The 19,582-nt window shown below is 36.4% G+C and overlaps 3 protein-coding genes across 4 annotated transcripts; 2 read left to right on the top strand and 1 right to left on the bottom strand.

The window, feature by feature from the left end:
• Positions 1-3,725: 3,725 nt before the first annotated feature.
• LOC122015913 (3-ketoacyl-CoA thiolase 2, peroxisomal-like) lies at positions 3,726-7,258 on the top strand. Its single transcript, XM_042573004.1, has 14 exons — positions 3,726-3,887; positions 4,100-4,176; positions 4,627-4,711; positions 4,789-4,915; positions 5,001-5,099; positions 5,181-5,248; positions 5,340-5,447; positions 5,530-5,607; positions 5,698-5,830; positions 5,920-6,016; positions 6,172-6,295; positions 6,368-6,476; positions 6,748-6,831; positions 6,910-7,258. The coding sequence occupies exons 1-14, from the start codon at positions 3,807-3,809 to the stop codon at positions 7,017-7,019; spliced, it is 1,380 nt and encodes a 459-aa protein (XP_042428938.1). The 5' UTR covers positions 3,726-3,806; the 3' UTR covers positions 7,020-7,258.
• Positions 7,259-8,601: 1,343 nt separating this feature from the next.
• LOC122017287 lies at positions 8,602-13,864 on the bottom strand. Its single transcript, XM_042574854.1, has 4 exons — positions 13,703-13,864; positions 13,434-13,613; positions 10,488-10,675; positions 8,602-9,131 (listed from the first exon to the last, which is right to left on the bottom strand). The coding sequence occupies exons 1-4, from the start codon at positions 13,807-13,809 to the stop codon at positions 8,935-8,937; spliced, it is 672 nt and encodes a 223-aa protein (XP_042430788.1). The 5' UTR covers positions 13,810-13,864; the 3' UTR covers positions 8,602-8,934.
• A 116-nt stretch (positions 13,865-13,980) lies between these two features.
• LOC122017488 (RGS1-HXK1-interacting protein 1-like) lies at positions 13,981-18,469 on the top strand. Of its 2 annotated transcripts, XM_042575118.1 has the most exons (10): positions 13,984-14,049; positions 14,266-14,322; positions 14,412-14,478; positions 14,559-14,636; positions 15,424-15,476; positions 17,010-17,093; positions 17,439-17,491; positions 17,566-17,630; positions 17,710-17,768; positions 18,095-18,469. In XM_042575118.1, exons 1-10 carry the CDS (start codon positions 14,023-14,025, stop codon positions 18,182-18,184), a joined length of 633 nt encoding a protein of 210 aa, XP_042431052.1. In that variant the 5' UTR covers positions 13,984-14,022; the 3' UTR covers positions 18,185-18,469. The 2 variants fall into 2 exon arrangements, with proteins under 2 accessions (XP_042431051.1, XP_042431052.1); XM_042575117.1 differs by having other exon boundaries at positions 13,981-14,322.
• Positions 18,470-19,582: the final 1,113 nt, after the last annotated feature.

Here is a 19,582-nt window from a genome sequence, read left to right as displayed (position 1 = left end):
CGGAGTTCTCTAATCAACGCTACTTGCAGCCAGCTATCAGGTCGCCCCCGGTCTTTGGTATCCGAGGCTCGAGGGTCGGAACACAACACATGAGCGGGATCAACGCATAGGTGGAACACAGTGCACAAGCCAGATCAGGGGAAAGCTAGAACATAATAACGACATGGATCGAAGGGGCATGCGCCAACGAGAATGGTCCGGAGGACGTCGACAACCACCGGAGTCGGTATCGCCTGACTGTGGACGGAGTCGACCGCCTGTGAGCAGCGTCGACTATCTGTGAGTAGCATCAATCGCTGAAGGCCAGGTCGGGCGACAATGGCGCGAAGAGGAAGGAGGCGTATGGGTCGTCGACGAGTGTGAGAGGGAGAGAGGCGGCGCTGGACAAAGGGAAAAGTGGAGGCGGCAGCCCCTTCCCTTGGCCGGCAGCATGTAGGAGGGAGGAAATGGCAATCGTCTGCGTGGAGAAGGAAGGAGATGACTCAGAGGTGGTCGTCGCTCATGGGGGCAGCGAGAGAGGGAGAAGAGGCCCCTGGTTCGTGGTGGCGACGACGAAGACACCGAGCAGAAGTTCCCCCGGCGGCGGCGTGTCCTGTGGGAGAAGAGAGGAAGAAGAAAGTTATGGCCGACATCGAGAGGAGAAGGAAGAGGAAGAAAGCGGTCGTCGCCAGCGGCCTTCGCTTGAGGGCGGCGACCATAGAGGAAGAAGAACACCCCTCCTCCTTCCTTGTTCTTGTTGGCGGCGGTGAGACCCCCTTGAACCAAACCCATCAAGCCCCTCTTAAGCCCTAAACAGTGGAAGGACGAAAATACCCCTCCTTCCCCTCTTAATTACTTTTCTGCCTTTGAACCATATCCACATCATATATGTCATTATCTAGTGCATCGTATAAATATGTTGTAACGACATTCATCATCTACATATGAAATCTTCTTTGTACCTGCATTTACCTCCCTCCATATCCGTGGGACCGGCTCTAGGGGGGCCGCTGATGTGGCGGTTCCACATTTTTTTTTCTTTGTACTACTAAACTAAGGGTACAAATGAATCAAGTCTGCTCGTGAGCTTTTTGAGCTGGCTCGGAAAATATTTGATTTGTATTTGAATTTATCAAATGTGAGTCAAACTCGAACATGTTCGAATATTTTTTCAAGCCGAACTCAAACTCAAATTATATTATTCAAATGTTCGTGAGCTGCTGGCAAGCTTTAATATTTTATTAATATAATAAATTTCGAGCCTTTCGAGTTAATATTTTGGAGCAATAATTCAAATAGTTAGCAAACATGTTCGAATCTTTCGAACCGAACTCGAACCCAAGCCCTAATTCAAACCGAAATTGAACTAAAAATTTTAAAATTTTCGAGCTTCGAATCGAGCTCGAACTCGAATATACCTATTTCGAGTCAAATTCGAGCCTTAGATTTTTCTGCATATTCAGCTTGATTCGGTTCGTTTACACTCCTATACTAAACGATACAATAACGAAAAGTAATTGCATTTATTATAGGAAAATATATCTTTTCATAGTTAATCCCAGGTCCTTGTAAAAATCTTATGTAACTAGTCGAGCTTTGTATTGTACAATCTCATTTTCTCAGTCGATATGAAAGAAACTACAATATTGTCACTAAACAAGAAAGAATGCGAAGACTACTGGAATCTATTTAATATTAAATATATTCTGATATTACTAATTGACATCTCGGGAATCTCGAGTCATGGAGCAAGTGTAGTACTTTTGATCATCTCTTTTGCTTATTACCTAAATTGGGTAACAATTCATCCAATACAGCTTTGAAATATGTCAGTGAACAACGTGAACATAATTGTTTGCTGCTCTTGCTTTTGCTCTTCTCCATAGATTTCCCCTTAACCTCCTTTAATTTTATAGCTTTAGTTTTCTTTCCTTTTTTGCATGAAAATAAATTAATTGACAATTCATACCATAAACTATAATCCATGAAAAATATGGGCATCAAAACGCTTAAATTGAATATATTATTCAATTTAGTGACAATTACTACACAATAACCACGTGTATCATTCAATTGAAAAAGGTAAAATCCAAACGCATTCATAAAACAGGTTGCAATTAGAAATCTAGAGTCCATTTTTATTCAAACTAACAAAATCAACCACACTCAAATAACAAAAACAAATTAAATATATTATTCAGTATTTTGTTAATCAATATACAAAAGTAACATATATCTTTTAATTTTTCAATTAAAGAAGATAAAATACAAACACAGTCATAAAATTGAAATTCGAACATCAAAACTAAATTTATTCTAGGTAACATATTGGATAACATAAAAAATTTGAACTATTTATCCATTCATATTCTAAAGTATAAATCCTAAACATTTTAGGCATCAAAGTGCTTAAATTTAGTATATTATTCAATTTATTAATAATCAATTATCATATAAAAATAACATATATCCTTTAATTCTTCAATAGAAGAACATAAAACACAAACACACTAATAAAATTGTAATTCGAACATCAAAACTAATTTTATTCAATCCAGCAGAATGGACAATACCAATAATTTTAATAATTTACTCATTCACACCCTAAAGTACAACCCTATAGATTTTAGACATCAAAGTATTTAAATTGAGTACATTACTCAGTTTATTGATAATCATTACAAAATATACACATATCTTACGTTCCTTGAATTGAAGAAGATGCAATATAAATTCATTCATAAATTTACAATGTAGATACCTAAACTTAATTTTATTGAATCTCAACGTCACAAAATCAAAAACACTTATGAACTAAAACACCTATAAACTAAAGCTTCGAGTTTTCATAGAGAAATAACAAATTAGTCGAAATTTAGGGCACATAAATTTTACTTACCGATAATTTAAGGGTTTAAGATGGTTTAGTCGGGTTCTGCCGCCTCTCTGATTTTTGTCTTCAACGTCGATGGAGATGGTTTAGGGACGTCGCCAATGTTTTGGAGTTGCGAAGGCAAAGTGCGTCGTCAAGATTTGGAGTCGCAGAGAGGCGGAGTACGCCATCGAGGTTTAGAGTCACGAAATGATGCATCGGACGTTGGGAGAGAAAAAAATAATTATGTATTTTAAATTCAAATGAGGATAATATAATAATTTCACTAGAATTTGGGAGTTGACATAAATAAACTGGTTTGATCCTATATAAAATAAATGTATATTAATATGGGGACTGAATGTAAACTTTGACTTTTGATTAAAAATTTAAAGATAATTTACTGAATTTAATTATATCATGAGATTATAAAAATACTTATTTACAAGTCTTCTAAGAAGACATCATTTTTAATATGGTAACCCAAATTTTTATGATGACAAATTTATCTAAAAGTCAAAATTACTTAATCCAAAGGTAAATGATCACTTTTGAAGGCGATCATCCCTCAAAAGGACATTGATATCCATAATAAATACATATCATTTATAACCAAAATTAGCCATGACACCTCCGTATGGACCACCCAACCTCAGATCTCTCATCTGGATGCGACCCATCGCACCATCCTCGTCTCCATCCATTTGCGATGCCACAGGCTCTAATATCAATCCAACGGCAGGATGCCTCCCTTCTCAGTCGATCGACGGGTGGATTGAGCTCCGTAACCATAGTCGGTCCGAGGACGTGCTTCCGTGCGCATAGATCATTCTCGTGCGGTCCGCTTGTGCGTTTATAATGGCGTGGACGCTTCTTCTTCTTGGTTCGTATTTATCTTTTTGGGGAGACTGCAAGAGGAGATCGAGGAAGGCGATCTGAATCGGATTGAGAAGCGATGGAGAAGGCGATCAATCGGCAGCGAGTCCTGCTTCAGCACCTGCAGCCATCAACTGCTGCTTCTGCGCCTTTGATCTCGGTAATCGCCGACCCCTTTTCTCTCTTTCCCGATTAGTATTTGTAGCTTTCTTAGGATGTCATTTTCCCCTACCTCATGGTTAATTTTGGCAGAAAAGTCTTGTTTTCAGATTTTGCTTTGTTATTGTGATGGATTCCATCTGGGAAATCGACGATCTTTTACGGTTTTGGAGAGATTGTTCACTCGCTTACTTTTAACATTTTTGATGGCAGGCATCTGCATGTGCTGCTGGCGATAGCGCTGCTTACCAGAGGACCTCTTGCTTTGGGGACGACGTTGTTATTGTTGCGTAAGTTGTTTTCATTATCACATCACTTAGATCTCGAGGAAATTTGTTTATGATCTTTTTAATTTGGATGCGCAATTCTCTATTTTTGACCTTTTTTCTCATTTGAAAAAAAAAGGGAAAAATTGAATTTTCGATTCACTCCTTAACAATAGCGGGCTTGATCGATCATTAAAAATCACATACTCTGATTTGGTTAAGATACTTCTAGCCCTTATGGTCGTGATTGTAATTCCTCCTTTTCCAAAATTTGACAATTCTTCTGGTTAAGTTTGATGATACAATATGTTTGGTTTTGAAAGCAAACCATCACGGATTCTCTCTATTTTTTCCTCAAATTCTTCTCCATTTGCTCTTTGAGATCACATCTTTGCTAATTCTTTGCTATGGTTTGTTATCGTTTTATAAGCTTTGGTTCCTTTCTGATATTTGTGAATCCGATTCCCCATGTAGTGCTTACCGAACTGCAATTTGTAAGTCCAAGCGAGGGGGTTTCAAGGATACATACCCTGAGGAGCTTCTTTCTGCTGTTCTGAAGGTCTGTTCCACAGATTTTTGTTTCACGGCATAGAGATCAAAGAATTGAAATAATCCTGGAAGCTTTCTCTATTTCAGGCTTTGTTGGATAAGACTAAGCTCAATCCAAATGAAGTGGGGGACATTGTGGTTGGCAGTGTTCTGGCACCAGGCTCCCAAAGAGCCACTGAATGCAGGATGGCTGCATTCTATGCTGGTTTTCCTGGTAGTTGGATTTCTTTCAGATTGATTATCTGTAGCATTTATCAAAAGATGTTTTAACACTGCATGTACATTCTTCCTCTCCACAGAAACTGTCCCAGTTAGAACTGTGAACAGGCAGTGCTCGTCAGGGCTTCAGGCAGTTGCTGACGTTGCTGCTGCTATCAAAGCTGGATTCTATGATATAGGTAAAAATGTCTTTGGCTTGCTTGTCTTCTTTATGGCATTTTGAGCTTCTGCCGATAGACTCTTGTTGTGTGTCGATACAGGGATAGGTGCTGGCTTAGAATCCATGACTGCAAATGCAATGGCTTGGGATGGTTCAGTAAATCCAAAAGTATGGTTCTAATAATACTGTCCTTTTCTCTCATTAAATTGTGTTTTGTTTATTTTTCTTCTTCCTTACAAATGGTGTCTGAATGCTTTAGTTGAATGAGTTTAAACAAGCCCAAGATTGTCTGCTTCCCATGGGAATTACTTCAGAGAATGTAGCACAACGCTATGGGGTGACAAGGATAGAACAAGATCAGGCTGCTGTGAGTATATGGTCATTGTTTACATTGAGTTTGTGATGTTGTTCTCCATCTTAGATTCATTCTTAGCTTATTCTGCATTTAGGTTGAGTCTCATAAGAAAGCTGCTGCTGCTACTGCTGCTGGTAAATTTAGGGAGGAAATTGTTCCAGTGACGACAAAGGTGGATGATTCTAAATATCAAATGATTTAAATCTTCAGCTCTTATCTTATCTTTTGCTTTACGGTTTTGACTATGCTATCTGTGCTAAAGATTGTAGACCCAAAAACTGGTGAGGAAAAGCAAGTGACCATTTCTGTTGATGATGGTATTCGGCCAGAGACATCTCTCTCTACTTTGGCAAAGCTAAAACCAGTATTTAAAAAGGATGGAAGTACAACTGCTGGTATTCTTTCTTTCATTCTTTTTTTGTATTATAACTCTTATATCGATTGATCCTTTGCCGACGATATCTGATGCTATACTTCATTGTAGGCAACTCAAGCCAAGTAAGTGATGGTGCTGGAGCTGTCCTCTTGATGAGGAGGGATGTAGCAATGCAGAGGGGACTTCCAATTATTGGTGTTTTCAGGTTGAGTTTTGTGTACTCGTCGAACCACTTGAACCATTAATATTCTAGATCTAGCTTTAGATATTGTATGATGATTATGTGGATTTGGTCCTGTGATCAAGTAACATATTGTTGCTGTTCTGTAAGTAAAAGCTTTTTGTATATGGTTTCCTTAGGAGTTTTGTTGCAGTTGGAGTAGACCCTGCTGTGATGGGTATTGGTCCAGCAGTTGCAATTCCAGCAGCAGTAAAATCTGCTGGTCTTCAGATTGAGGACATCGACTTGTTTGAAATAAATGAGGTAATCCCCGGTGGATAATTTGTTTGATGGTCTTCTTTTCAGTATATTACCTGAAATTTTTATTTCGTGTAGGCTTTTGCATCTCAATACACATATTGCTGCAAGAAACTGGAGCTGGATCCAACAAAAGTGAATGTTAATGGAGGTGCTCTTGCTCTCGGTCACCCCTTGGGCGCAACAGGTACTTGTCTCAACATTTGTCCCTCATAGTAACCGCATAGCATTGGATGTAGCTAGAGAAATTTGTCGGGCATATCCATGTTTTGTTTTTGAGAAAAGAAATGTATCTACATTTGAACTGTTGGAAATTGGACAGTAGATACTGCAATTTAGTTGGATAATGATAATTCTAGCTTCGAAACTCTGGCACTGACACAAGATTCAAGTATCAAGTTCTCATCAATTACAATGAGCCCATAAGTACCATGAGACATGTGGTTTTGTCGTTGCAGGTGCCCGCTGTGTGAGCACACTTCTAAATGAAATGAAGCGCAGAGGCAAAGATTGCCGGTTCGGGATCGTCTCAATGTGCATAGGTCTCCTTCTATATGCCCTCTTGTTTAACCATTTGAAACGTTCTCGGTTTGAACAAGTTATCTCTATGGTGCTTACAGGTAGTGGAATGGGTGCTGCTGCTGTCTTCGAACGCGGTGATGCTGTGGATGAACTTACCAATGCCAAGAGGATCCAGTCCCACAACTTACTATCCAAGGATGCCAAGTAGAACAATTCGCCAAAGAAGCGCTGGTATCTGCGATTGTTTCTAATAATAAGATTGTCATGTGTTGTATTCGAGCAGATAGTAAAAGACACAAATATTGATCACATGGAACAAACATTACGGCTTTGCGAAATTTGTACATTACTGCAGTGCAAGTTTGGCAAGCTAGTTAGTTGTATCGGTTTGTGGGGTTAGATCTTGGAATTTTCGGTTCTCTTAAATTGTTTTATATTATACATCAATCCTCCGATATGGCAAATAACCTTGGGTAAAAATATAAAGGGTGTTTCAAATTTTACAAATTATTAGAAGAGTGTTCCTTTTGTTTTAAAAAAAGAAAGTTAAAATTGCATTCTATCAGTTATTTTATTTCAAAAATATTCTTTATTCCAATGTATTTGGGGTGAGTTTATTGTTCAATTTAATTGAATGTGAAATAGATGATTTTTTAAGTTGCAGTAGTTACCGACTAATTAAATTTTAAATCTTAAAATTTCGAACTTTCAACTCTAAACTATTATGTTAAAATACGTTGACGCGAGCAACGACTATTCTTCGTCTTCCTCTTGATTTAAATGTTAATATATATTATTTCTTCAAATAACATACCATTATATTTGTTTTAATATTAATATTAATTATTTGTGCGTCTCATTATCTATTATTCATCTTTATTTTTTAATCTAAAATTTATTTTTTTATTTTTTATTTATTTATTTTATATAAAATTGGTTTATTAACCACCTTCAATTCTTTTAACCTAGTCAATATATGGATGCTATAAGACTCATTCACATTAATTTGTAATACCAATTTAATATTATAGGTCCCCTCGAGATTGACAGTTGACTAATACATGGAGTTCTTTTAACCTAATTAATGTGTGGATGTTATAACACTCATCCACGTTAATTTGTAATACCATTTTAGTATTATAGGTCCCTTCGAGACGGACAATTTGTTAAAACATATAATGTTATTACAATGAGATTTAAGGTTAATTCTTGACTAGTACTCAAATTCCTGTCCTCTCCTATGCACAATTTCAAGTTAATAGTTATTTATAATTTACCTCTCTTTACATAATTTAAGGACGATATCTGAGGGACGATTATAACACCTACATATTAAAACAATTGTGACGCTCTCAGGAGTTATTCACGAGTGTGAGAAATATTTACGAAGCTAGCACAATCCTCTTGAAACTATTTACAAATGGCTGTGGAACTTGAAGATGTTTGCAATTCATCTCACTTCGAAGATGGGCATGGAAGAAATCTCCACATGTTGGTCGAAGGGTGAAACAAGATGTTTTACATGTATCAAACAATATTTTACCATGATTTCACTTCGACTGTCACCAAAATATCGAACAAAGTGATGTCCAGTGATCACAGCTTGTACCAAAATATTCAACAAAGTGATGTCAAATGATCACATATTTCAAATACACAAGAAAGATTGATCCACCCTGCGACTGATACGAAACAATATTTCAAACCATGAATTCAAGTTTAGTCGGTACCAAAATATCCAACAAACCGATATCAAACATTCACAGACTTCGAAAACACAAGGAGAAAAATAAGAGAACTAGTGAATGATGCTGTAGCAGCATCTTATGGCACGAATGCATTGCAAAGTCTGCATCAGTATATTCTGAATGGTACGGGCCAGTATTATCCGGCAAAGTGATATCGGGCAACCACATAATACACAAGGAGAAAAACTAGGATAATTCGAAAGAATTGAAGAGTCGATGAAGCAGTAGCAGCATCTTATGACACTAATACGTTATAGTCTACACCAAGAGCACTCTTGGTAGCTACTTGTGTACGAGACTGGCAGCATTTGTATGTAACCTTTCACCGTGTTAAGGCGAGAAGTGAGAATTAAACTGACCAATACCCCAAAAATCTCACTTCTCTGGTGTAGCAGGAGACTCTGGGAGTTTGCACTGAATACACTCAGATGTCGCATCGATTGACGAGCAATCGCCTGTGACACTTACTCGTATTGTCTGCTGCTTCTCGTTGTTGGAAGGAACATGAAGGAGAGCCTCCAGGATCAGTATATCCCAGTCACGGTGCTTTAAGAATGAGAAGGTTGTGTCCTCTGCATTGCAAGGGGATACCAATCAATAACCTTGTGATAAGAAGAAAACATTGTTTATGTGTGGTTTATTTTACTTAAGTTATCATTCTTTTAATGATTTTTTTTCTTTGAATTGCTACTTCCTACATTATCTTCCTCTATGCTACCCATTGTCACTAGTGGAGTAACATTGACTTGGAGTATGGAACCTTTTGCTCAATACTAACATCAACAATTGATGCATTGAGGTTGCACCAATTGAGGATCAGATGGAAGGAATTGTTCTATCTACAAACTTCACATTCACCGGGCATGAATTTATTTTAATAATTTAGTTTTCTTTTCCATCTCTATCCATGTTTATTTTCTTTCTTGTATACTGGACCTTTAAAAAAAGAATCAAATCACAAATGTTTTCTTCCTCCAATTCAGTCTTTGACAATGACAGGACACCAGAAAACAGTGAGCACTAGAAAGGATTATATATAATCGTCAATGAGTAACAAAGAAGAAAATAGAGAAAATAAGTCCAGATAAAAATTTGAACTCATGAAAAGAAACAAAGTGTGATGTGTTACAATCTCTTTAGGTTAGTCAAAGATCTTTTTCTTTTCACTTTTGGTTCTCACTTTGAAGTCGGCTTAAATAAATAAAAAAAATCTTTATTCTTCAAGAAGGAAAATGAACTGACCATATCAATCAAAGGCAGTAAAGGGACAGTCAACTTTGAACATAAGTCTAGTGACTTTGATCAAGCAACTCATTTCGTTACTTGCAGCTAGTGAAAAGAGTATCTAAGGAAGCTACTTAAGCACATTTATAGGGCAAATATAGGCAACCAAACCGAAGAAAAAAAAAATTGCAAGAATTTCAGAATAAACAGAGCATCATCAGCAAAATGTTCAATAGTAATCTTGAGGAGAGATGGTTTATAAAAAATTCTAAATAAGTCAGTAACTTCATCTTAGAGTATGGTTCAGTGCTTTGGCCCCTAGAAGAATGCAAATAATTTAAACTTCCAAATCATTATTTTCATAGAAAGTAGCATATGGTCCATCAAATTTTAATTAAGGCGAGGAATGAGAGGATAATAGCAGGTTTTATATTCCTATTTCCTTGGAAAGTTTTCAATTTTATCTGGGACAAGCACCAAAATCAAGAATTGTGCAGATTATGCCTTGATTTTCATAAAACAAGAAGTACCGTCAGAAGATCCTACATAGAACACCAGACATGAACACATGTTTAAACAAAAGGGATCACTAGCAAAAGTGCCATTAAGCATCTTAAACATAGAGCAAATCAGCAAAAGATGCAAGAACAAAGTAATATGTACAAAAAAAATAATGAAGCAAACTACTAAATGCAAGGTAAAACCTCCACGACGAAGTGCCTTCAACTCAAAAATGCCAGTTCCATGCGGTCCAGAAACAGGAAATGTGGAAGACACTGACTGTCGCCTATAACCTACTGCAAAAGAAGCATCATACCATGGACCCCTTACAATTGGCAGCCCTAGCGACTCCACTATCTGTTGATTCTGGCTAGCTTTTTCAATTGCTTTACTGAATCAAATGAGCATAAGAAGAATGCAATAAGATTCTCATCATGCACCACAATATAGCTTACATAAATCCGCTTGACTAAAAGAAATATGAAACTACAATCAAATACGTGATCTTTGAAAAATTCTAATATGACTATGAGAAGCTATGAGAATAGTCCTCCAGGATAATCATCTGACTGATCTCAATTAACATCTACTTTGCCCACATCAAGAGGAACATTAAGAAATGGACAATTACGAAGCAAATAATGGGGATCAAGCAATCAAGAAGTTAGACATCTTCCCATTAAATGGTAGCTAATGGAAATAAAAGAAGCATTTTTGATAGTTCCCATCTCACAAATCTTAAATGTTTGTTTCTTTCTAGTTTCTCGATAATTTCAATGAGTAATGGTAGAGATTATGTTTATCTTATAGAACTCATTTTCTCAGTTCAAAGGCCAATTTGCTCTGAGTTAGTTGTGGAAACCTTGATGAAAGTAGTTGAATAAAAATTGATAGAGCCGACTCACATTTTTCAGTTTCTTAGTCATGTCCAATTCCCATCACGTGTTGAGGACAATTCGTTCTGATGCAATGATGTAAAGTATGCTTCTCCATGTGAAGATTTAGAATCGTAGATTTATTTTTCAGAAAGTAAATTGGACGAAGTATCATTCATTGGACAAAGAGCTCGGTGAGATGAGTTTATGGAGTTTTGTGTGATTCCCATGTGCCCTTAAGCTAAAAGGAAATTTGGAACAAAAACTTATACTATGACCAACCATGCTTTACGTGTTTGAATGTGTGTAACAAAAAACATGTATCAAATATTAATTTAATGTAGATAATAATGCTAAGATGAATGCGAGGAGTTATTATGCTAAATTAGTGTAACATGTTAGCATTATCAAACAATAAGTTGTAGCTTTAATAGATGATTACAGTAAAAAATATGTTCAGATTAATCAAGTTGAATTAATTAAAGATAAAGGCATGAGGGGTAAAGGAAGAAAAAATGATTGGGTATTCCTAACAACGTGGTCTTACATAGAGCTCAATCATGGATAAAATCCATTTACGCAGCTTCAAATAGATGTGACAGTTGGTCATCACTGTTCTATGTGGACATTACAAAGTGTTCTCTTCTTACTCACTCATGTAAATTTTTACAGAGATAATATAAGCAACACGAGTATACAATTGAAATTCCAGGAATTTACACCTTAGATAAATTAGATCAATCAAACAGCATTTTTTTCAGAAAGAAACGGAATAAAATCAGTTCAAATAATTCTTGCTGCGTGTTTTTCTCGTAATGATCTTTAGTCTGTCCTTATTGATTCTAAATATTAGGCAGATGAACACAGACCATCACCTAAATTTAGGGGTGTAATCGAGCCGAGCCGAGTCGAACTCTTGGATGTTTGAGTTTGACTCGTTTATAATCGAGCCGAACTCGAGCTTTATTTAACGAATATATTCATGGCTCACGAGCTTATTCGAGCTTTTATCGAGCCTAAACGAGCTTAATAAATATACATTTAAATATTTATTAAAAATTAAATTATATATTTTAAAAAAATTATAATATTCTTGTTAAAATTTATAATTTTATTCTAATAAATAAATTTAATATATTTGTCTATGTTTTTCATAAGTAAAGTGTAAAATCTATAAATTCAATATCAAAACTATTATTATTTTTATTTAAAAGTTGATTTATGAGCTTAACGAACATGTTCACGAGCTAACGAGCCGAATATTGTGAAGCTTGAGCTTAGTTTGTTTACCTTAACGAGCCTCATTAAACGAGCTCAAACGAGCTTTTATCGAATCGAGCTTCGAATAGCTCATGAGCGGCTTGACTCATTTACACCCCTACTTAAATTTAGTAGGTCATTTAAATTGTTACAATCATCCTAAACTGCTAATGAAAAATCAACTATCAATTTAATTCCTCATTATGACTCCGCCTAATCCAAACTTTGGAAGTCAATCGCAAAACAGAACCTAAAACCCTAATCCTTGGAAATGCAGCTACAGCTGTTAGGGTTGTAAATAAACTAAGCGTTCGTGAACAAGCTTGGTGTTCAGCTTAGTAAGAACTTGTTATGTTCGTTCAATATACATAAGATTAATTAAACAAACAAGCTTGAACACATATGTGTTCAGCTCGTTAACGTTCGTGAACAACGTTCACGAACTATATTCATTAATAAAACTCTTTTCAATATGCTAAATAAACAATAAAATAAAATAAATAAATAAATTTAAATTATCAAGTTTAATAATCAATCAAACAACTAAAAGTTTCAAACAATTAAACAAGCTTGAATTGAGAGGTTGATAACATCTAAATGAAGCAAGCTCGAACCAAGCTCAAGCCAAGCTTGAATTGAGAGCTTGATAACATCTAAACGAACCAAGCTCGAGCCAAGCTTGAACACTCATTTCAAAAGTTTGGTTCATTCTAAGCTCGGCTCGGCTTGGCTCAGCTCAGTTACCTTATTAAACAAGCTTGAACACTCTAAAGTTTGGTTCGGCTCGGCTTGTTTACAGCCCTAACAGCTGTGCATAAGACAGACCTTTAGGAGATGAGATTGGAACTATCTTTCCACTTACTTTTATCGCAAGGTGGAAAATCTCTACTACAGTTCTATAGCTAGTCCATCGGCATAGCGCAACCACATTAATCAGCAAGAAGAAAGTTTGAGTTCTGAACAATTCACAGGAAAAAATGAGTAGGCATAACAATGGAAGAAGTAAAATAGAACCTGCTGCATCCATGGAAGATAGCTATATCGTTGATGCCACTGAGAAAAAACCCACCCGCAAGGCTAATCAACCCAACCTGGCACAGCTGCCGCCCCAGAGACCTCTTTTTTCTAGTCCCTGCACTGTTGCCGACGCCCGCCGCCTGTTCCGTAGAAAAGGAAGCGAAGGCCGAGGAAGAACTGCGAGATGAATCCCGATCACCTTAAGCATCTACCGATGCAATCAAAACAAAGAAAATATTAGGGGATAGAGATGAGAGATCGCTTACAGGCGAGGCGAGATGACGATTCTCGAAAAGGAGGGAGAGGAGGTAGTCGATCTGTTGAGATTGGAGAGGAAGGGAGCGAGAGACGCAGTCCTCCGGCGTAGCATCATCGCTTCTCTGCTTGTGCCGGCGGCGTGGAAGGAAGCGACTCACGGCTCGCCGAGTCGCCGTCCGTATTAATGTGGCCGGAATAACGAATTCGATTGGGCCGGCTTGAGATGAATTGGGCCGGGTCGAAATCGAAATTATTTCTTGAATCGGTCCGGTTCTTGATACTCGATGTCTATTTCGCACTCGGCTTCGATTCCTGCTCCGTGACATTCATGGCGGCGATCGCCGACTCCAGCAATGGCTCCCACGACGGGTCGGCCGCGCGCGTGGAGAACAAGGGCGCGGATGGTTCCAGCCCCGCGGCACCGTGGATCGAGCACGCCCTCCGTGGAGCCGAGGATCTCAAGCAAGCAGTCACCGCCGCCGCCGAGACCGCCTTCCAGGTCGCCGGATCCTCCGCCGATGAGATCACCAAAACCGTCACCTCGTCCGCAGTCTCCGCCATGCAGTCGGCCGGCTCGTCCCTGTCATGGGCTTTCTTGGCCTACTCGGAAACCCTCGACGTAGCCAAAGTAATTCGCAGCTTCTTAAACGACAAGGGAAAGTTTTCCCCTTTCTTTTCTTCTTCATTCTTACTTAATTTCTGGTGGATTCTATCAAGGACAAGATTCAAGTGGCGAGAGATCATTATGCTGCTACCGAAGAAATGGCAGTGGCGAAGATCAAAGGTGCTCTTTTTCCCATTCTAATTTCCTTCTTTTTTTCATTGATTTGGTATGGATAAATATGTTGTTGGTGTTTATCGCAGAGGGTATCATTGAGGCTGCAACTCATCCGGCCATGTCTTGCGGAATTGCTGCAGGCTTGGGGCTTGTCCTACTCAAAAGTTAGTACTGATCTCTTCATACCAGAATGCATGTTCCTACTTGTTATATTGATTAAGTACTTTAAACAGTGAAACATTAAGTTGCATAACTGTGTATATGGGCAATGATGTGATGAACATTTTGTGCCTCTACTTCATGAATCTTATATTTACCAACTAACAACAATTGAGAACTACTTGTGATCAAGATTTTGTCCCTACTTCATGAATCTTATATTTACCGACTAACAACAATTGAGAAGTACTTGTTATATTGATTGAAAATTTTCAAGTGAAACATGAAGTTGCATAACTGTGTATATGGGTGACGATGTGATGAACATATTGCCGTACTTTATGAATCTTATATTTACCAACTAATAACAATTGAGAAGTATTAACTATTTATGACAAACATATGGATATTATCTCCATAGTAGATAACTGCTTCCTTCTAAGTAGACACTGCCTTAGTGTAAAGTGTTGTCTCATCGCTAATGAGATGTAAGATAATTTAACTTAATTACATTTTCAAATACACTACATGAACACTTAATAAATTATACTGATATACCCTGTGAAGTCTTTTAATTTTCACATGCCAAATCTTCTTTCAGACTTTTTTAGTGGTAGCAGCATGTTTTAGCAGTCATGGTTTATTATTCTTTACACTTTGTTATTCTAATAAGAGGGAATTTGCTATAACTAAGATGCTAACATTTTGGTTGGTCACTCACTTTCTTGAATGTTTGACTGTTTAATGTTATACCATCAATTACAAAATATTGATTTTTCATCAAACTTATAGGACCTAGACGATATCTGATCCGCAACACTAGGCGTATCTTCGTGAGTGAAGAGGTTGGAATCATTTAACTCTTACTCTATTTTTCTTATTCCCTTTTAACTAATGCTATTATAATGTCTTGTGAGAAAGAAGTCTTTACTCAGCTTATTTTTGTTTTGTTTTCTGCAATTTTTGGATCAGTGGCAGTTGATTTCTATATGTTTTTATGACAGAAAAAAGAGAATCACTGACTAAAATTTCACACACAAAATCAAAGGAATCTAAGTTATATTACAATGTTCTATGAGAGAATTCTTTTTACTCAGCTTCACTTTGTTCTGTCCTCTGCAATTATTATAACAGTGGCAGCTGATTTCTCTATGTTCTTATAATGGACAAAATAAAATAAACTGACCAGAAATTTTATACATGCAATCAATGGAAACAGTGGAAACTCACCAATAGAATTGCCAAGTTTCCTAAGTCGAGTTTCTATATTTTAACAAGATCTCATGAAGTCTGATGATATTATCCATAAAGGAAAAAATTGCTAAATTTGGAGGGCTTGTCTGGAATTACTTTTTCAAAATGATCACTGTGAGGTTGTATTTAGACCTTTAAAGAAGTTTGTCTTTCCTCATCTGAGACAAAATAGCCCGTGAATGCTTTTTCTTTGCATATGGTTTCAAAGTTCTGTTGTGTGAAGACATGGCACCATTTTTCATCTGCTCCTCTTGTTATAAATTCATAGAGAAGTTTCAGGAATCAGGAAGAAGCATAGAAATTCTCATATGTAACTGTTTAGCAATTGTCCTACTAATACACCTCATTTGGCATTTTATTTCTCTTTGTGTTCCTTATATTGCACTCGTCATCCCTTAGTGGTCTAAATGTCTAAATGTAGGATCCATGTGGGCCTTAAATCTCTAGGATTTCTGAAAGCCACTGGTTGCAGAGGATCCTGTTTTCATTGGTTGGTGCTGAGAATATATATTTTTTGAATTGTAATTGTTAGAGAATATACTAGGTCTTATTTCCATACATCTGATTGCCGCATGGTACTTGAATCGATCAAGAAGGTAGATTAAATAGACCCCAGAACCAACTAACATTGTAAATTGCAAATTTACGAGTCAAACAAAAAGTTGTATTATTACTATAACTTTGATTGAGGATATGCTGCAGTATTCATATTTGACAAAATGACGTGAAGAATTTGTTTTAACATATATCTTTTACTCTTTGCATCCTTGGGGAATTCAGTTAACTAATGACTTTCCTCTTTTGTTGAGTTGAGGGGCAAAATGAAGAATGTGGCAACTATGTGATTCATATTCATACTTTATACAAAAGGTTTAGTCAATTCATATTCAGCTGCCATATGGTCTAGTGTTAGGAACTACACAATTCATACCTTATACCGGCTTAATATCAAACATATCTTTAGTGTATGCAACTTGAATTCTAGAGGTTGTTCATAACTTCTCTGTAATTTGATTTGTGCAATGTGCAATAAGCAAAAGATAAAACTATCTGATGCACACAGCGTGTAAGTTTTTTTTTTAATGCTTTGGCCTAAAGTTCTGATGCCAAAATTACTTTTTTAGTCTTTGCTATCTAGTGCTGAGGCGAAAGTTAAGGAGTTGCAACAATCCGTGAACATGGTTACAAATGAAAGCAAGAAGTTGGAGGTAATTTCCGTCTCATTTCTAATGTGGTACCTGAATGTCTCCGAAAAATATGATTTGCTTCATTCTGTCTGATTCATACAATTTCTCTTCAATTCCTTATCCAGAAAATCTTTTGAACATTTGCTATTTCTGGTTGTACAATTTGTTGTTCTTTTAAACATCTAAATGCCGCAATTCAAGTGGTCTTCAAATTCTAAATCATCCATCTGGTCTACACATGGAAGCCATTGAACTATCTTTCCTTGCTATTGATTTTAAAATGGAGTTGCCTTTGAGTATGATTCATATTTGTTGATTTATCTTCAAATTAGCAAATCGAGTATTTATGATAACATTCTTGTACAGGATAGAGCTACACGAGCGCTAGACGAAATCAAAAGAGGGCAGAGAACGCTTATGTCAGTCTACTCATTCTCTGTTGTTTTCAGTTCACTCGCTTTTTCTCATTAGTTACTCGATACTTCTACCGCAGGGAAGAAGGACGACAAATCCAGATGCAATTAAATGCTACAAATCCTGTTGAAAAAGAACTTATGTGTAAGTTAATCTCTTGTGAGTTATCTAGTGAGCTCGAACTTGCGCATGCTCTGATGAAGATGCCTTGATGTTTTGCCAGCCCTGAAAGACAGCCTAATTGAACTTCCAAAGGCAGATGCTTCTCGATACCGTTCCGAGGTTCTTATTTCGACAATCTCATCTTTCTTTCTTTACATTCTTCTTGAATTTTTATGCCAATTGTCATTTTATTTGAAAATATTAATAAAGCATGATACACATTTCAAAATTCTTGAAGCAACTTTCAGATATTTTACAAGTATATTAAAACCATGTATATTGTATATCAAGGAAGTTATATTACAATGTTCTATGAGAGCTGTTATTGTATTTTCAAATAAAATACACAACTAGCAGCTTATCAAAACCATGTTATTGTATATATATTTTTGTCGCACGACTAACAGCTAATTATGAAAAATTGCTTGTTTCTTAAATATGAGTAGGTTTCTGCCATTTCTTCTCAAATCAAGCAAGAACGGAAATCTCTGCATGGTGCCCTCTCAAGGATCATCGATCATGGAATTCCTTTGTGATCATCCTCTCTCTCATTTCCAACTTTATTGGATTGCTAGTGATTTCCTACTCAAGTTTCCACTCAAAGGTTGAGATTTATGCTTTAAGACTCCTAGCAAGAAATAATGGCAATATTTTTCTCTTTTGAATCTCTCTCTTTTCCATGTGTGTTTATCATGGAATAATCATCACTCAGGCCTTGTTTATTTGAGAGAACGGAAATAAAAATTATGAAAAAAAATCATGGTGAAATTTTTTCCTTTTTTTTATTTCCTATAAAGGACGATTTTTTTTTCTTCCATTTATCTAATGGGCGGATTGATTTATGAATTTATGTTTTTCTTTTTATTTTCCTTCCTTTCCTGTAGATTTTTTTTCCTTTTTCTTTCCCTATGGATTATTTTTTTCACTTTGAATTTATTTCCTTCATCACTCCATTGTTAGGAGTAAACGGAGGATTAGGGCTAATAAATCAGATTGGTGCCAAATTAAACAGTCCTTAATTCCCAAGCTTGTGCTATTTAGCATTTCAATAAATAAATTAAAAGTGACGTTATGCAAATACATACGGCTTGAATTCGTAATTATGCGGCACACATTAATTCTTTATTGGTTTCAATTAATTTTACTTGTTTAAATATTTTTATATCACGTGATTTGGCATTGCAGTCTGCATAAGGTTTTTGGCTTGACTTGTCGTCACGTGACTGTTTTGTGAGGTTGATATTGACTTAAAATTCATTTTTTTTAAAAATATATGTTATAAAATTTAATTGAAAATAATTTATAAATTAATTTGTAATTATTCTATATCAGCATGATGTCAGCTCTAACAGCAAATTTTAAATATATATAAAATTCCCAATAATCTCCATACCTTCCCATAACTAAAAGATTCTGAATTGATGAAATTAATCAACCATGAATCCTGGTCCCAACCAACCAACCTGCTTTCCTAATCATTCCCCCGGCAAAACCCACTTGTAACATGGCCCACTAACATCATGTCTTCTTGCTTCGCATTATTATTTAGGGTTTAGATTCACCACCACGGCAAACCTAGGGTTTAGATTGCCCATTTAGGGTTTACGGCACTGAGGAGTTAGATTTAGACATGACCAACACTAATTAACTAGCATTTTGTCCATACTAATTAATTATACCTCTAATTGTACTTGAATTCGAACGTCCAACATTCACCATATGCAAACTGAGAAATCGATTGAGATTAGGTCGAGGACACTCGATGAGTAAATATGGATGCAAGGGTAAAGCACCTAGGGGAATAAATAGAAGGACCAAAAGTTTGAATCAAATGAATATTTTAAAAGTCGACCTAAATTAATTGGGCAAAATTTAGACACCTAAATATTTTTTTAAAAAAATATGGATGCGAACACACAACGAACATCCAAAAA

Source organism: Zingiber officinale, chromosome 8B (genome assembly GCF_018446385.1).
Source record: "Zingiber officinale cultivar Zhangliang chromosome 8B, Zo_v1.1, whole genome shotgun sequence".
NCBI lineage: Eukaryota > Viridiplantae > Streptophyta > Magnoliopsida > Zingiberales > Zingiberaceae > Zingiber > Zingiber officinale.
Note: the sequence above shows the minus strand (reverse complement) of the source record. Positions and strands in the feature narration are given on the sequence as shown.